General features: G+C 65.2%; 1 protein-coding gene across 2 annotated transcripts; it reads left to right on the forward strand.

Moving 5' to 3' along the window:
* Positions 1 to 922: 922 nt before the first annotated feature.
* LRP3 (LDL receptor related protein 3) lies at positions 923 to 13,359 on the forward strand. 2 transcript variants are annotated; one of them, XM_058529092.1, is made up of 7 exons: positions 923 to 1,174; positions 2,960 to 3,007; positions 8,127 to 8,265; positions 9,647 to 9,861; positions 10,313 to 11,429; positions 11,713 to 11,845; positions 12,088 to 13,359. In XM_058529092.1, exons 1-7 carry the CDS (start codon positions 1,102 to 1,104, stop codon positions 12,670 to 12,672), a joined length of 2,310 nt encoding a protein of 769 aa, XP_058385075.1. In that variant the 5' UTR covers positions 923 to 1,101; the 3' UTR covers positions 12,673 to 13,359. The 2 variants fall into 2 exon arrangements, with proteins under 2 accessions (XP_058385075.1, XP_058385076.1); XM_058529093.1 differs by lacking the exon at positions 923 to 1,174 and adding an exon at positions 2,746 to 2,810.
* Positions 13,360 to 13,426: the final 67 nt, after the last annotated feature.

Raw genomic sequence — 13,426 nt, forward strand, 5'->3', positions numbered from 1 at the left:
ACCCTCAATGGCCTCCTCAACCGTTCTGTTCTCCACGTCTCCTCCGGTTTCCGCCTCTTCTGAACTCAGCCTCTGGTTGACAGCTCTCCCAGGTGGCTGCCCAGGCCTGAAAATCAGGGCCCCTCTCCATTTCCCAGTGCCTGCCGGGATGACTGGGTGGGCTCAGGGGTCCCTGGGAGGGGTGGGTTTCCAGAGGCCTCTTAGAGTGTTCACCAATATCCCCTCAAATGCCTTGCCCTGCACAGAGGGATTCAGCTTAGGGATGTGACAGGGCCACTGGGCTGTGGCAAATGAGGGGGGCAGGTGGGAGGGGCAGGAACACCTCACACGGAAGACAGGCCTTAGCCCGGCGCCACCACGACTGTCCTGCCCTCAGGTCCCCTAAGCAGCTCTGCGGAGCCCCTTTCTCTGACATCTTTTACGAGTTCCCCCTCGCCTCCCCTCCCAGCACAGCCAGTCTCCGGGAGGCACCAGTTCGTGGGCCCGGGAGGAGGCCAGGCGAGCGCTGACCGGGGCCCTGGGCGCTCGGCCCGCCCCGAGCGCCAGGCTCCAGGGTCGGAGGGCGCGGACTGGACAGGGGCCGCGGGCGCGGAGCTGTCCAGCACCCAAGGCGGGGCGCGCGCCCCGGCCGGCCCCCGCCGCCTCCGCCCGCCCTGCCAGCGCCACTGCGGCTCGGCGGGTGCGTCACGTGGCTGGCGCGGCGCGGCCTCCAGGCTCCGGGCGGGCGAGGGGCCGGGCGGGAGGACCGACAGACCCACAGACGCACGATCGGCGGCACCGGCCGGGCGGGCTGGGCGCGGCGCGGGGTGGCCGAGGGGCGCCGGGGCCGGGCGGGCTGCGCGCCGCGGGGCATGGGCGCGCCGGGGGCCCCCGGGCACGGGCCGGCCGCGGCGCGGCGCCCGGGGCGCGGGGGCAGTGGCGGGCGGGGGTCCTCCCTGGCGGCCGCCGCTGAGCCCCCGCGGGGCCCGTGACGCCGCGGCCGATGTGGCCCCGAGCGCTGCGGGCCTGCACCGCCGCCTCACAAAGACGCCGCCGGAGCCGCCGCCGCGGGAGCCGGAGCCCGAGCCGGGGGGCAGGAGGCGGCGCCCGCGGGGCCCCGGCATGGAGAAGCGGGCGGGCGCGGGCCCGGAGGGGGCGCCGGGCGCCCGGGCGCAGCTCGCCGTCGTCTGCCTGGGTGAGTGGGCCGCGCAGGCCCGGCGGGGTCGGGGTCCCCGCCCGCAGCTCCGCGCCGCCCTGCCCGGACCCCCGCCCGCCGCGCTCCTCCCCCTGCAGCCGGGCTTCCCGGAGTCGGCGCTGCGGGAGCTCCGGCCGAGGCCGCGGAGACGACGCCCCCCGCACCCCGGCCTGCTGGGGTCCTAGGCCCGGGAGGGCGACTCTGGCAGCGGAGCCCCGGCTGCCGGCCGGCTCGGAAGAGCGCCTGGAGCCCGGGGCGAGCCGTGCGCAGGGCGGCCCGCCGGTGCCGGCGGCGGGGGTGGCAGGCAGCGGCTTTCCGCCTGGCCTGCCCGCGCTTAGCCCGGCGGCGATCGGGGCCTCCGGAGCTACGGACAAAGGCAGGGCCAGCTGCCCCCTGAAGAACAGGAACTGTTTCCTGCCCGGAGTTGGGGTGGGGGCGGGTGCTAGCCGGAGCCGAGCCGGGACTCAGGATGCCGGCTAGCAGGCGGCGGCGGGGAGAAGGACTCCTGTCTTCCCTTTGTGTCTTCTCAGAGCCAGCGGGGCAGGCCTCTTCAGCCCAGGGTGGTGTGTCTGGGGAGGCCCAGGGACCTGGCCAGGGCCCGCACCTGGGCAAGAGGGGCACCTACTCTACCCAGGAGTTGTCTGCCCATCTTTCCAGGGCCCTGTGTGGAGGAGAGGGGAAGGAAGGAGTTAAGTCTTCAACTCACATGGCTTCTTTATTTACCATAATAAAGGAGAGAGACCATTATCTGAGCTGGGGGTCATTAGGGGACACCTTATATTGTCACCAGTGAAGGTGCTGTAACCCGTAGGTTTGCTGAAGCCACTGAAATGACAAAGAATAAAGAAACTTGTCCATTTTAGGCTGCACCCTCCTCAGCCCCCCAAGAATCAGGGAGCTGGGGCAAGGCCCCTGCCTCAGCTGTGTGAGCTGGTCTAAACAAGGGACGGGACCCCAGAGCACCCGCTCCCCGGTCTGTTAGTGGTCATGGGCTCTGGCCTCTGAGCTGCTGGGGGCTGGGCTTCCCAGGTGAGCAGGGCAGGGGGACAGGCCCTTTGGCTTCCCCAAGGTCCTCTCTGCCCAGATGTGGCATGGGCTCTGCCCAGCAGAGCCTTGGTGTCCTGAGAGTGGGCAGTGCCCCTGCTGCCTCACCAGGTCAGGGCTGAGCCCCACAGAGATGCTCTCTGCCTCCCTTGGCCTCCTGATGTTGGAGGAAGGGGGCACCTTGTACTCCTGGAAGTGGGCTCTGCCCATATCTTCCTCCTGGTCCTGTAACCCCCGTAGGAAGGCAGGAGGTGAAGGCAAAGGACAAACCCCACGGCCGTGGGTACTCGAGGGGTGAGTGGCAGGAGAGTTCCTTGCCTCCCTTCTCAAGGTCAACATGGCCCAGTGAGAGGAAGGGCCCCGAGCCCTGCTCTCTGTGCGTGCCTGTCACACGGGGTCATCAGCACGGCTTCCCTTCCTTCCTCGTGGTGGACGAGGCGGTTGGCAAGGCCCCTCAAAGGAAGCCCTTCAAGGTGGTAGGATCCCCCTTGACAGGCAGGGCCCCCACCTGGCTGAGCCAGGGCTGCTCTCTGATGGGTGGTCCAGGCTCGAGGTTCCCAAGCTCGACAGGAAACAGAAACACCCCCTCCAAGTGAGTTAGAGTTCCCAGGCATGGGGGGCAGCAAGCATGGTCTGGTGCAGGCTTGCACACTGCTCTTTTCAGCTGTGAGGGTGGGGGAGGGGTCCTGAGGCCCCTAAGAGCCACTGCCCCCCACTGAACCCCCTTCGTGTCTCCCACAGTGAACATCGTCCTCACTGGGCGGCTCAGCAGCGCGGTTCCTGCCTTGGGTAAGTAAGATGCTTCTCTCCTTCCTCCCCTCCTCCCTGTCCCTCTGGTTCAGTGACCTCTGAGCCACCTGAAGGCCTGTCCACCCTGAGGTCCCTGGCCTCTTGCACTCTCAATCCTTGTGCATCTTTTCTGCTTCACAGTGGAGCTGTCTGGCCTTGGGCAAGCTCACACCTTGCTGAGTCTTAGTTTCCTCTTCTGTAAAATGGGTGCAGTAACAGGACCGACCTCAAAGCCTGGTTATCAGGGTTGAATGGGCGAACGAGGAATGGTGCTCAGCGCGGCGTTGGCACGTGCTGGCTTGATACCACTCGCAAACTGTCACAGGCCTGGTACAGTTGACAGATTGTGCCTCCTGTAGGCTGTGGGGTTCCCCGAGGGCCATGAGGAGCCGTAAGATGCCTGCCTGTTTTACAATGATACCTGGGGTTTAATTTATAAAGGTATGACTGAGTGATGACACAGAGGCCAGTGCCATTGACAGAAGAATTTGTTACTTGTGTCTTAAGAGGAGGAGACACACCACACCACACGGGGCCACAGGGGACTACAGGTTTGGTGAGGCAGACGCAGGAGGGAGAGGAAGGCCTGGGCCAGAGCCTTTGCTGGGGTTTCTGGCGGAAAGGCAAGACAGGACAGGGAAACAGCTTAGGACTGGCTACTGTGAATAATTCCGGCCGGCTTTGGGCTGTAGGGAAATACTGGCTTGTGTGTGAGGTAGGTAAGAAGGTGGGTGGGGTCTCAGCCGTGGATCAGCCGGCCTGCCCGGGAAGGACCAGTTCCAGGCAAGCTGGTGTGCAGGAGAGAGATCAGCAATTGGCTGAGAGTTTCGCCCGGTGATTAGTGGTTGCCAAATAGACATACAGAATCTAAGACACACGGTTAGAACCACTCCTGCCTCCTGCCTGTCACAGTGGGTCCGTCCATCCACTGGCCATCTTTGTGTTCAGGCCTAGTGCCGAGCACAGCAAAGACTGTCGGGAGCGGGAGGGGCAGCCGAGGCCATCAGAGTCTTTGCTCTTTGCTGAGGGGCTGCCAGGGATTGGCGAATGCATAAGCCTGGGCCCCTGTGGCCATTGGTGCCACCAGGAGACATCTGAGAAGGGCCTCAGGGAGATGGGGACGGTGTGCGGTCCGCAGTCTGGGGGGCTCTGACTTTGCTGCCTGCTGTGCTGCATGGAGGGGCAGGAGGGACTGGGACTTCTAGTCCTGCTCAGGGCCCGGCTTGCAACAGAAACCCACTGAAGCTGGCTCCGGGAGAGGGATCTCTGTTGGCAAGGTCACGGGGATGGGGAGGGCCTGGGTCCACAGAAGCTACTTTCATGGGCCGGTCTTGCCAACGTGGCCTCAGTCTCGCTGCACACCAGCTCCTGCTCCCTGCAGCCTAGCCTCCTCTGCTGACTCCGCTGACCCAGGGCCCTGCCTTGCTCAGCATTGAGCCAGCCCCAGCCCTGCCTAGAGTCCTGGTCCCCACAGCTAACTACCCAGTCTCCCCATCTCAATCTCCAGGAGAAGACTGACTGGCTCTGCTTGGGTGAGGTGTCTGTGGCCGTAGTGGAGAGTGTTGGGGTGGAGGGCGTGGGGGGTCACATCTTAATGAACGTGAGCCCCAGGCTAGCCCTCCTGCTGGTGTGATGGGGGAGCATGTTGCCCCAAATGTGCCTGCCACATGCATGTGTCCCAGGTGTAGAGAAGTGATGCTCCAGGGACAAGGATCACTCACAGAGCCAGGGAGAGAACGACAGCCATCCAGGTCCACACGTTTGGGCGTTCTTAGCTATCGAGACCTCAGGCCGCAATGGGGTCCACGTCGCCCAACTCCAGGGGCCACTAATCACATCAAGGTGGCTGTACATGGCGCCCCCAGTGTCCTGAGCTGCATGCACAGCCCGTGTGGCCACAGGTGGTGGTCTGGAGCCCTAGCTCTGATCCCTCCTGCATTGCTAAGAGAAGTGGAGACCAGCTTCTAGCTGCCTGGGGTGTCCCCCACCCAAGACTCCATGGTTTTGCATTTTCAGAGTTTTCTGGGCAATTCCTACTGTGAGGAGCCTGCACCATAACTGTGCCCCCTGCCCCCTCCCAGCCCTCACTGGGCTCAGACACTCTTGGGGGCCCAGCTGGGCTGCCCAGAGACCTCACAGGTTTTGTCCCTCAGCCCCCGTCCTGCCCCAGGTTGTCAGGCACCAACTGGGTCTGATGACCCACTTCCTGCGTCCTGGACTCTGGGCTCCGCCGGCTCTGCCATGCAGCCCATGTAACCCGGGGAGGGCAGCCTGGGCGGGGTCTTCAGGCTGTTCTCCACTCACCCGGCAGCTTCCCCCGAGTGGGGCTCCTGGCTCCCCGTCATCCGGTTACACCAGGCAGGTTGTCCAGCGTATCGATCGCCTCTGGAAACCGGATCTGCAGATTGTGCTTCATGAGCCTTGCTCGGGCCCTCTCCGGGGTATCTGACGGCTCTTAGGGCCAGGAAAGAAGGGCTGGTCTGAAAGTGCTCAGTCATCCCTGCCCACTCGAGCGGCCACCTCAGCCTAGGGGCTGAGGGAATCTTCGGGTCACGCCCAGTTAAAGCTCAGACAGTGCTCTCTGACTGCCCACAAACACCCGCAAAACCCTCTCTCCTGCATCAGTATCTCCCCAAACACGCAGTCCTCTCAGCTCCCCTCACTGCCCGCCCATCATCACACACCCCGTCAGGACCCTCGCCTTCCCTAGGGCGTAGCCCCCCATCACGTGACGTCTGCCTGGAGACGGCTGCTCTCCTCAGATTTCCCAGCTGCCCTCTGAGACAAGCGGCACTCACTGACTCCACTTTACTGATGGAAAGCTGAGGCCCAGGTTGGTGGGTGTGTCTGGCGGTGTGAGCCCCAGGACCAGATTCATGAGGCCCTTTCCCCCTCCTGGGCCTGGGTCCTGCATGATGCTGTGGTGGGGTGAGGCCTGCTGTCACAGGGAGGCCTGGGCCTGGTTGTCTGAGCTGGTGGTGCCCCCAGGCCCACGGCCAAGCGGTACCTGGTCAAGAGGCCACGCCCAGAGCTCCCGGCTCCCTGCACGGACCCTGTGTCCCTCCTCTCCATGTTCACTCTGCGTGGGCCAGGCTGACGGCTGCAGACACCACAGTCTCGGGGCCCTCTCTGGAGAAGAGCCAACAGTAACCGGGTGACACTGCTGCCCCCGATGTGGGGGTTTCTGGGGCAGCTGTGGGGGCGCTCAGGGGTGAGGCTATTTCGGGGGGGTGTGTTGTCAGGGCTTTATTGAGAGGCAGAGCCGGGCTGGCAGCTGTCCCGTCATCTGCTCCTGACTTATCTGGTGGTCTGGGGAGACAGGCCGCCCGATCCCTGAAAGACAGACAGAGGTCCCTGCAGGCCTGGCTTCCTGTGATCAGTGTGGCTGAGAAGCCAGGCCTCTGAGGGCTCCGTCCCCTAGGGAAGGCCTCCGGGCTGGGGTAGGTATTGCTTTGCCCAGGCCCTGTCCTGCGGGCTGAGGGTACCGGGGAAAAGGGGTGGTCCCCACCCCAGCTGACGGAGCCTCCTGACTCCGGGTGTAATGTGTGCTTAGACCTGACACAGGGGACGGTGCCCCCCAGCCGTGCTGGGCCCTCCCTGCCTGTGAACCCCCCACCCAGCACCCTCCGTGAGGAGAAGCCTCCTCTGGGTTTCATAACCACATACCTCCCAGGGCATCCCCAGGTCAGCACCCAGGGCCCCTGTGAGGTCCACAAAGCCGGTGGCCTCGCCCGTCAGAGTGAACACGTTGCTCGGGCCCTGGCTGCCACTCTGTTTAGTCCTTTCCCTCCTGGGCTGCCAGCAGAGCACATGCTCCTGTTTTATGGGGGAGAAATCTGAGGCTCAGGGTGAGTGCTGAGTGGAGAGGCCTGGCTGGTACCTCGATGACCCGATGACTGTTGGGGCTCTGATGGCGACCTGAGGGTGGCCAACTTGCTTTAGGGTCAAGGGTGTGTGTTTCTCTCCTGGTCCTCTGACGCTCTTGTGAGCTGTCGCTGGGGATTACTGACTCCCTGATAGTCACAGTGTTGGGTCACCCGGATCTCCATGGGCACGGAGAGCTGTCATCCTCCTTCTGCAGCCCTGCTGTGTGGGGTCTGAAGAGTCTTGTTGACAGCAAGCAGAGAGACCCCTGCTTCTGGGGCAACAGTGAAGGTGCCAGGCAGGGGGAGAACAAGGAGGTGCAGTCACTGGGCTTGGCAAGTCATCATTGTTTCCCTGCGCCTCAGTTTCTCCATCTGTGTAAGGGACCCCGCCTGCCCCATAGTCTGTTGTGACGATGAGACGGGGCAGTGGGGTGCAGGGACTGTGGGGTGCAGGGACTGTGAGGGGTGGGCACAGCCAAGCGCAGGGGTAGTTTTCTCATCTGGCTGCCACACCTACCTCCAGTGGCTTCCCCCTTATGCTCAGGATAAAACCCCAATTCCACACAAGCTGTGATCAGCCCCAGCCTGTGTTTCCAGCTGGTCTGGACATTGGCCCCTCCCTCCAGGCCTGTTCTATAGTCTTCAGTCCACGCAGATCATCTGCATGAAGTCCGTCTGCTCCTCCTGCAGCCTGCGGCCTCCGCAGAGCGGGGCTTTTGCCTGTCTTACTCAAAGGGCCTAATACTTGCACTCGGCACATAGTATGTCCTCAGTAAATATCTGTTAGGTGGGCAAAGCCCCTCCCCTCCCGGCGCTGAGGTCTGTGTTTGGCAGGTCCCAGGGAGGGCAGGCAGGGAACCCCAGTGGGATCGCCTGTGCAGGGCCGACGGGCCTGGGGGTGCAGAATTCTCCGCTAAGCTGAGGCCCTGAGCCCAAGAGGCTGCACCCTGGAGGTGCCGAGGGAGTTGTTGGTGGGCTCGCTCCCAGCCCTGCGGGGATGGGGATGGGACACAGGATCCGGGCACAGGGTGGGCTGCTCGAGTCCACGTGGGTTCTCCTTGGCCCCCCATACACACTACTCCCATGAAGTCTCCAGTTGTGGTCTTGCCCTTTGCCATGGGCCTGTGACTGGCCTTGATCCCTCCCTGGGGAGGACATGTGCTCAAGCCACGGGGGCCTCTAGTGCCCCCCTCCCTCACGCCACTTCCCACCCAGTGGTGAGGCCAGCGCTTCTGAGCCTTATCTCCCGACAGCCGCCTGCAGTGGGAAGCTGGAGCAGCACACAGAGCGGCGCGGCGTCATCTACAGCCCGGCCTGGCCCCTCAACTACCCGCCCGGCACCAACTGCAGCTGGTACATCCAGGGCGACCGTGGGGACATGATCACCATCAGGTATGGGGGCCCCGGGGTGGTAGAGGGAATCGAGGTGGGTCTACACGTGCTGAGTGTGCGCGTGTGTGTGATGTGCCTGTGCACGAGTACATGTGTGAGCACGTGTGTGCTTGTGTATGTGCATGAGCCCACATCTGAGCGGGCATAGAGGACACGTGCAAGTGTGTGCATATGTGAGCACGGGCCTGAGTAGGTGTGGAGGGCACATGTGTCAACAGATGTGTGCAAGTACATGTGTAGAGCATGCGTGTGAGTGTACGTGTGAACATGTGTGAGTCGTGTGCATGTTAGCATGTGTGTGCTCAGCTCCCTGGGTCTCTCTGGGCCTCTGTGGCTGCCTGCTTGAAGCTGGGCCTCGTCCTGCCCTGAGCCTCTTGCACTTGAGGGCTGCGAGGGCTGCCGGGGAGGGAAGCCCTGGGGACTGGTGGGCATAGTCCAGCTGTCTCTGAGGTGGCAGAGGTGTCCTGTCTATCCTGCAGGGGTGGCTTGAGGCCAGGCTAGCACTGAGCCCAGAGCAGGGTTTCCCCTGGGCCTCAGGGTGGTCTCGGCAGGAAGGCAGGGGCCCGGGTGCTCGAGCTGTGGGGACATGCAGAGGGAAATGGGGTGAGACGACTAGGTGGTGGGACTGAGGCTGGACCCTGGCAGGGGGTGGCCTGGGGGTATTTGGCTGGGAGTCACTCTCCTAAATGCCAAAGCCCGGGAGGCCTGCAGCCACTCCATAGCTCCAGAGCCTGGGATGGACCGGCAACATCAGGGTCTGCCCTGGTGTGCATATTTCCCTGTGGCCACAGGGCCCTGGCTCTCAGGTACGCTCTTCTCAAAGCCTCCACCCTCACAGGCGGCTTCTAGAGTACTCCATGGCCCTGTGACCTGCACATCCGACAGCCTGGGCCAGGGGGTCCAGGGCCAGTTTTTCTCCCCAGGTGACATGCTGTCACCCAGCCCCAGCCCAGGCCAGCCCCGTGGGCACAGCTCCTCTCAGTGCACAGGCCTGTGAGTTTGTGCTGTGCCTGCCCCCGCAGACCCAGCGTGGGAGGGACCTGGACCCTGGGGCCTCCCTCCCTCAGGGGAGGGAACTGCCCACGATGGGGCTCCTGACTCCCGGTCCCCTTTGGCTCTGGGGTGGGGGTGCTGTGCGTGTGCTGACAGAGGGCGGGAAGGGACAGGGTGGGGCCTTCATAGCCCTACAACGGGGCTGCCCCTGGGTGGTGACAGGGGTCCCACCAAGTGGCTGGGAGTGGAGGATCAGGAAGTTTGGAAGACAAGGCTGGGTGGGGCCGGCCGTCCTTGCGGTGAGCTCAGGTACGACCATTCCCTGCTGGTCCTCGGCCAGGTGGGCACTGCCTGCCTGCCCACGTCTGCAGCCTCTCCGCCTCCGCAGCTTCCGCAACTTTGACGTGGAGGAGTCTCACCAGTGCTCCCTGGACTGGCTCATGCTGGGCCCCGCGGCCCCGCCCCACCAGGAGGCCTTCCGGCTGTGCGGCTCCGCCATCCCGCCCGCCTTCATCTCTGTCCGGGACCACGTCTGGATCTTCTTCCACTCGGACGCCTCCAGCTCCGGCCAGGCCCAGGGCTTCCGTCTCTCATACATCCGAGGTGACGCCAGCAGCAGGGCGGGGCGGGCCACCACAGAGCATTCAGTGTGTGTGTGGGCTCCCAGGCTAGGGCAGCACCTCCACCAGCCTGCTCCCTGCAGGGTCTCCTGCAGCAGCCCCGTCAGCGAGAGCACAGTGGTGGCACTGGGACCTGTCCTCAGAGCCCCTGGAGGGCACTGACCCCAATACACAGACGAGGCTAGAGTGAAGGGCTTGCCCCTTGCCCCGGCCCAGGTCAGGGACTGAGCCCACCCTGGCATTCCAGGGGTCTCTGCCTCTTGGGTGGCCGTGGAGAGGCCAGGGGCCCTTCTCCTAGGTCCTGCCTCTTCCCGGGCCCTACAGAGGTCCCACTGGGATGGAGGAACCACCCTGCCCGCTCCTGGCCCCAGGCCCTGAGCTGGAGGGAGGCTCTGCTCTCTTCTGACCGTCTGCCCCCACTCTTCACCCCACAGGGAAGCTGGGCCAGGCCTCTTGCCAGGCAGACGAGTTCCGTTGTGACAACGGCAAGTGCCTGCCGGGCCCCTGGCAGTGCAACACCGTGGATGAGTGTGGCGATGGCTCTGATGAGGGCAACTGCTCGGCACCTGCCTCTGAGCCACCGGGCAGCCTGTGCCCTGGGGGCACCTTCCCCTGCAGTGGAGCGCGCTCCACGCGCTGCCTGCCTGTGGAGCGGCGCTGTGACGGCACGCAGGACTGCGGCGACGGCTCCGATGAGGCTGGCTGCCCCGACCTGGCGTGCGGCCGGCGGCTGGGCAGCTTCTATGGCTCCTTTGCCTCCCCAGACCTGTTTGGAGCGGCCCGCGGGCCCTCAGACCTCCACTGCACGTGGCTGGTGGACACGCAGGACCCGCGGCGCGTGCTGCTGCAGCTGGAGCTGCGGCTGGGTTACGACGACTACGTGCAGGTGTACGAGGGCCTGGGCGAGCGGGGGGACCGCCTGCTGCAGACGCTCTCCTACCGCAGCAACCACCGGCCCGTGAGCCTTGAGGCCGCCCAGGGCCGCCTCACTGTGGCCTACCACGCCCGTGCCCGCAGCGCCGGCCACGGCTTCAACGCCACCTACCAGGTCAAGGGCTACTGCCTCCCATGGGAGCAGCCGTGCGGGAGCAGCGGCGAGGGTGATGAGGGTGACCCGGGCGAGCAGGGCTGCTTCTCGGAGCCCCAGCGCTGTGACGGCTGGTGGCACTGCGCCAGTGGCCGTGATGAGCAGGGCTGCTCCGCCTGCCCGCCTGACCAGTACCCCTGCGAGGGTGGCAGCGGCCTGTGCTACGCGCCTGCCGACCGCTGCAACAACCAGAAGAGCTGCCCCGATGGCGCCGACGAGAAGAACTGCTTCTCCTGCCAGCCTGGCACCTTCCACTGTGGCACCAACCTGTGCATTTTTGAGACGTGGCGCTGCGACGGCCAGGAGGACTGCCAGGATGGCAGCGACGAGCACGGCTGCCTGGCAGCGGTTCCCCGCAAGGTCATCACGGCCGCCCTCATCGGTAGCCTTGTCTGCGGCCTGCTGCTCGTCATCGCCCTGGGCTGCGCCTTCAAGCTCTACTCGCTGCGCACGCAGGAGTACAGGTGGGAGGGCGGGGCGCCTGGGGTCACATGCCAGGAGCCGCGGGTTCTTCATTTCCCTGGAGAGAGGCCCTGGGCTCCCTGTGCCCACTGCTTTGGGTCTGTAAATGGGGACTCGGGCCGTCCACACGGAGACTTGTCTCGTGAATAGCAGGGTCTGGGCATCTCGGGATGTCCATTGGAGGGGCAGGGCCCACGTGCTGCTGCTGAGCCCCTGCGGGGGGGCAGGGGAAGTGTGGGGTCCTGGCCGTCCCTGCCATGCTGCCCTTCTGCCCATTGCTTCCAGGGCCTTCGAGACCCAGATGACGCGCCTAGAGGCTGAGTTTGTGCGGCGGGAGGCTCCCCCGTCCTACGGGCAGCTCATCGCGCAGGGCCTCATTCCACCCGTGGAGGACTTTCCCGTCTACAGCGCTTCCCAGGTGAGCGCCAGGGGGCGTGAGGCCCCTCAGGGCCCAGGCTCCCTGCCAGACCTCAGAGAAGGCCCGAGACAGGCAGGCCTAGGGGCCAGGGTGGACGGCGAGTGGCCAGGCTGGTCCAGGGGTCGAGGAAGGTGGGAGGTGAGGTCATGGCCAGGTGGGGGGACAAGTTGGTCTCTTGGGGTCTCGAGTCCCTTGGGGGTGGTGCTGACCTCTGCCCCCTCAGCCGCCGCCCCGCCCTCCAGGTCTCGGTGCTACAGAACCTGCGCACGGCCATGCGACGACAGATGCGCCGGCACGCCTCCCGCCGCGGGCCCTCCCGCCGCCGCCTCGGCCGCCTGTGGAACCGGCTCTTTCACCGGCCGCGGGCGCCGCGCGGCCAGATCCCGCTGCTGGCCGCTGCGCGGATCTCACAGACGGTGCTGGGCGATGGGCTCCTCCGGCCGGCACCGGGGGCCGCCCCGGACCCCCCGGCACCCCTCACGGACACGGGCAGCCCCAGAGCAGCTGGGGACAGGCCCCCCAGTGTCCCCTGCCATGCACCAGAGGTGGGACCTTCCGAGCTGCCCCCCTCAGGCCTGCGGGACCCGGAGTGCAGGCCAATGGACAAGGACAGAAGGGCCTGCAGGGACACTCTGGTGGACAGCCCAGCCCCTGTGGACACGCCTTGGGAGCCCTGCTCGGCCCAGGACCCTCACTCTCTGGCCTCCTCGGCCAGCAGCACCCTAGGCCCCCACCCGCCAGAGCCACTGGGTATCTGCGGGAGCCCCCCGCCACCCTGCTCCCCAGCGTTGGAGGCCAGTGACGACGAGGCCCTGCTGGTGTGCTGACCTGCTGGACACGCTGGTGACCGCCACAGCCCCGCTTTGTAACCAGGGAATACACAGTCGTTCCTGCCCTGCCTCCGCATCCTTCTTTCTTACGGGGAGACCCACCCAGAAGCCCAGCCAGCTCGCAGCATCGGCACCCCCTCACCCCTGGTGGGCGTGGCAGGCTGGGGCTGTGGGGGCTTGACCTGGGGAGGAGGGCCGAGTGAGGAGCCCCACGGCGGGGCCCCTGTGTCCACACAGGCACCCTGGGGTCCCACTTCTACCTCCCCCACTCCATTCTGGGAATCCATTTCCAGAGAAGTGGGAGGGCCGGGGCGGGGCTCTCGGGAGTGTTTTCTGTGGCTTCTCTATTCATTTGCCCCATGGGGCACCCGGGCTGTGCCCAGACTGAACAGAGCGGTGGGTGGGCACATGGACCTGTTCCATGGTGGGTGCTCTGCTGGCAGTGAACCCTCCTCCATTCTCCCAGCAGGCCCTGGAGGAGCTGCGCTAGGAGGCTTCTGCCCCGTCCTCATGTCTGCAGTGTCAGCATGGACCTGGCCAGGCGGGTGCCCTTCGCCCTCTGGCTGAGGGGTCCGTCTCCCAGGAGGGTGGGTCTGGGAATGTGGGCCCGGGCTAGAGAAAGCCCATGAGTTTCCTGCAGGCCGAGGCCCCTGGGAGATGCTGCTCAGCCTTCGCAGGACAGAGGCCAAGTGCATCCCGTCCTGTCTCGGCCTCAGTCTCCCCCTGTAAACCAGGGTGAGGCCATGGGCTC

Source organism: Diceros bicornis, chromosome 34, assembly GCF_020826845.1.
Source record: "Diceros bicornis minor isolate mBicDic1 chromosome 34, mDicBic1.mat.cur, whole genome shotgun sequence".
NCBI classification, from domain to species: Eukaryota; Metazoa; Chordata; class Mammalia; order Perissodactyla; family Rhinocerotidae; genus Diceros; species Diceros bicornis.

Coding starts and splice junctions, on each gene's coding strand:
- LRP3 (XM_058529092.1), top strand. CDS start 1,102: ATGGAGAAGCGGGCGGGCGCGGGCCCGGAGGGGGCGCCGGGCGCCCGG. Junction 8,266..9,646: donor GGGGACATGATCACCATCAG/GTATGGGGGCCC, acceptor CCGCCTCCGCAG/CTTCCGCAACTTTGACGTGG. Junction 11,846..12,087: donor CCGTCTACAGCGCTTCCCAG/GTGAGCGCCAGG, acceptor CCCGCCCTCCAG/GTCTCGGTGCTACAGAACCT.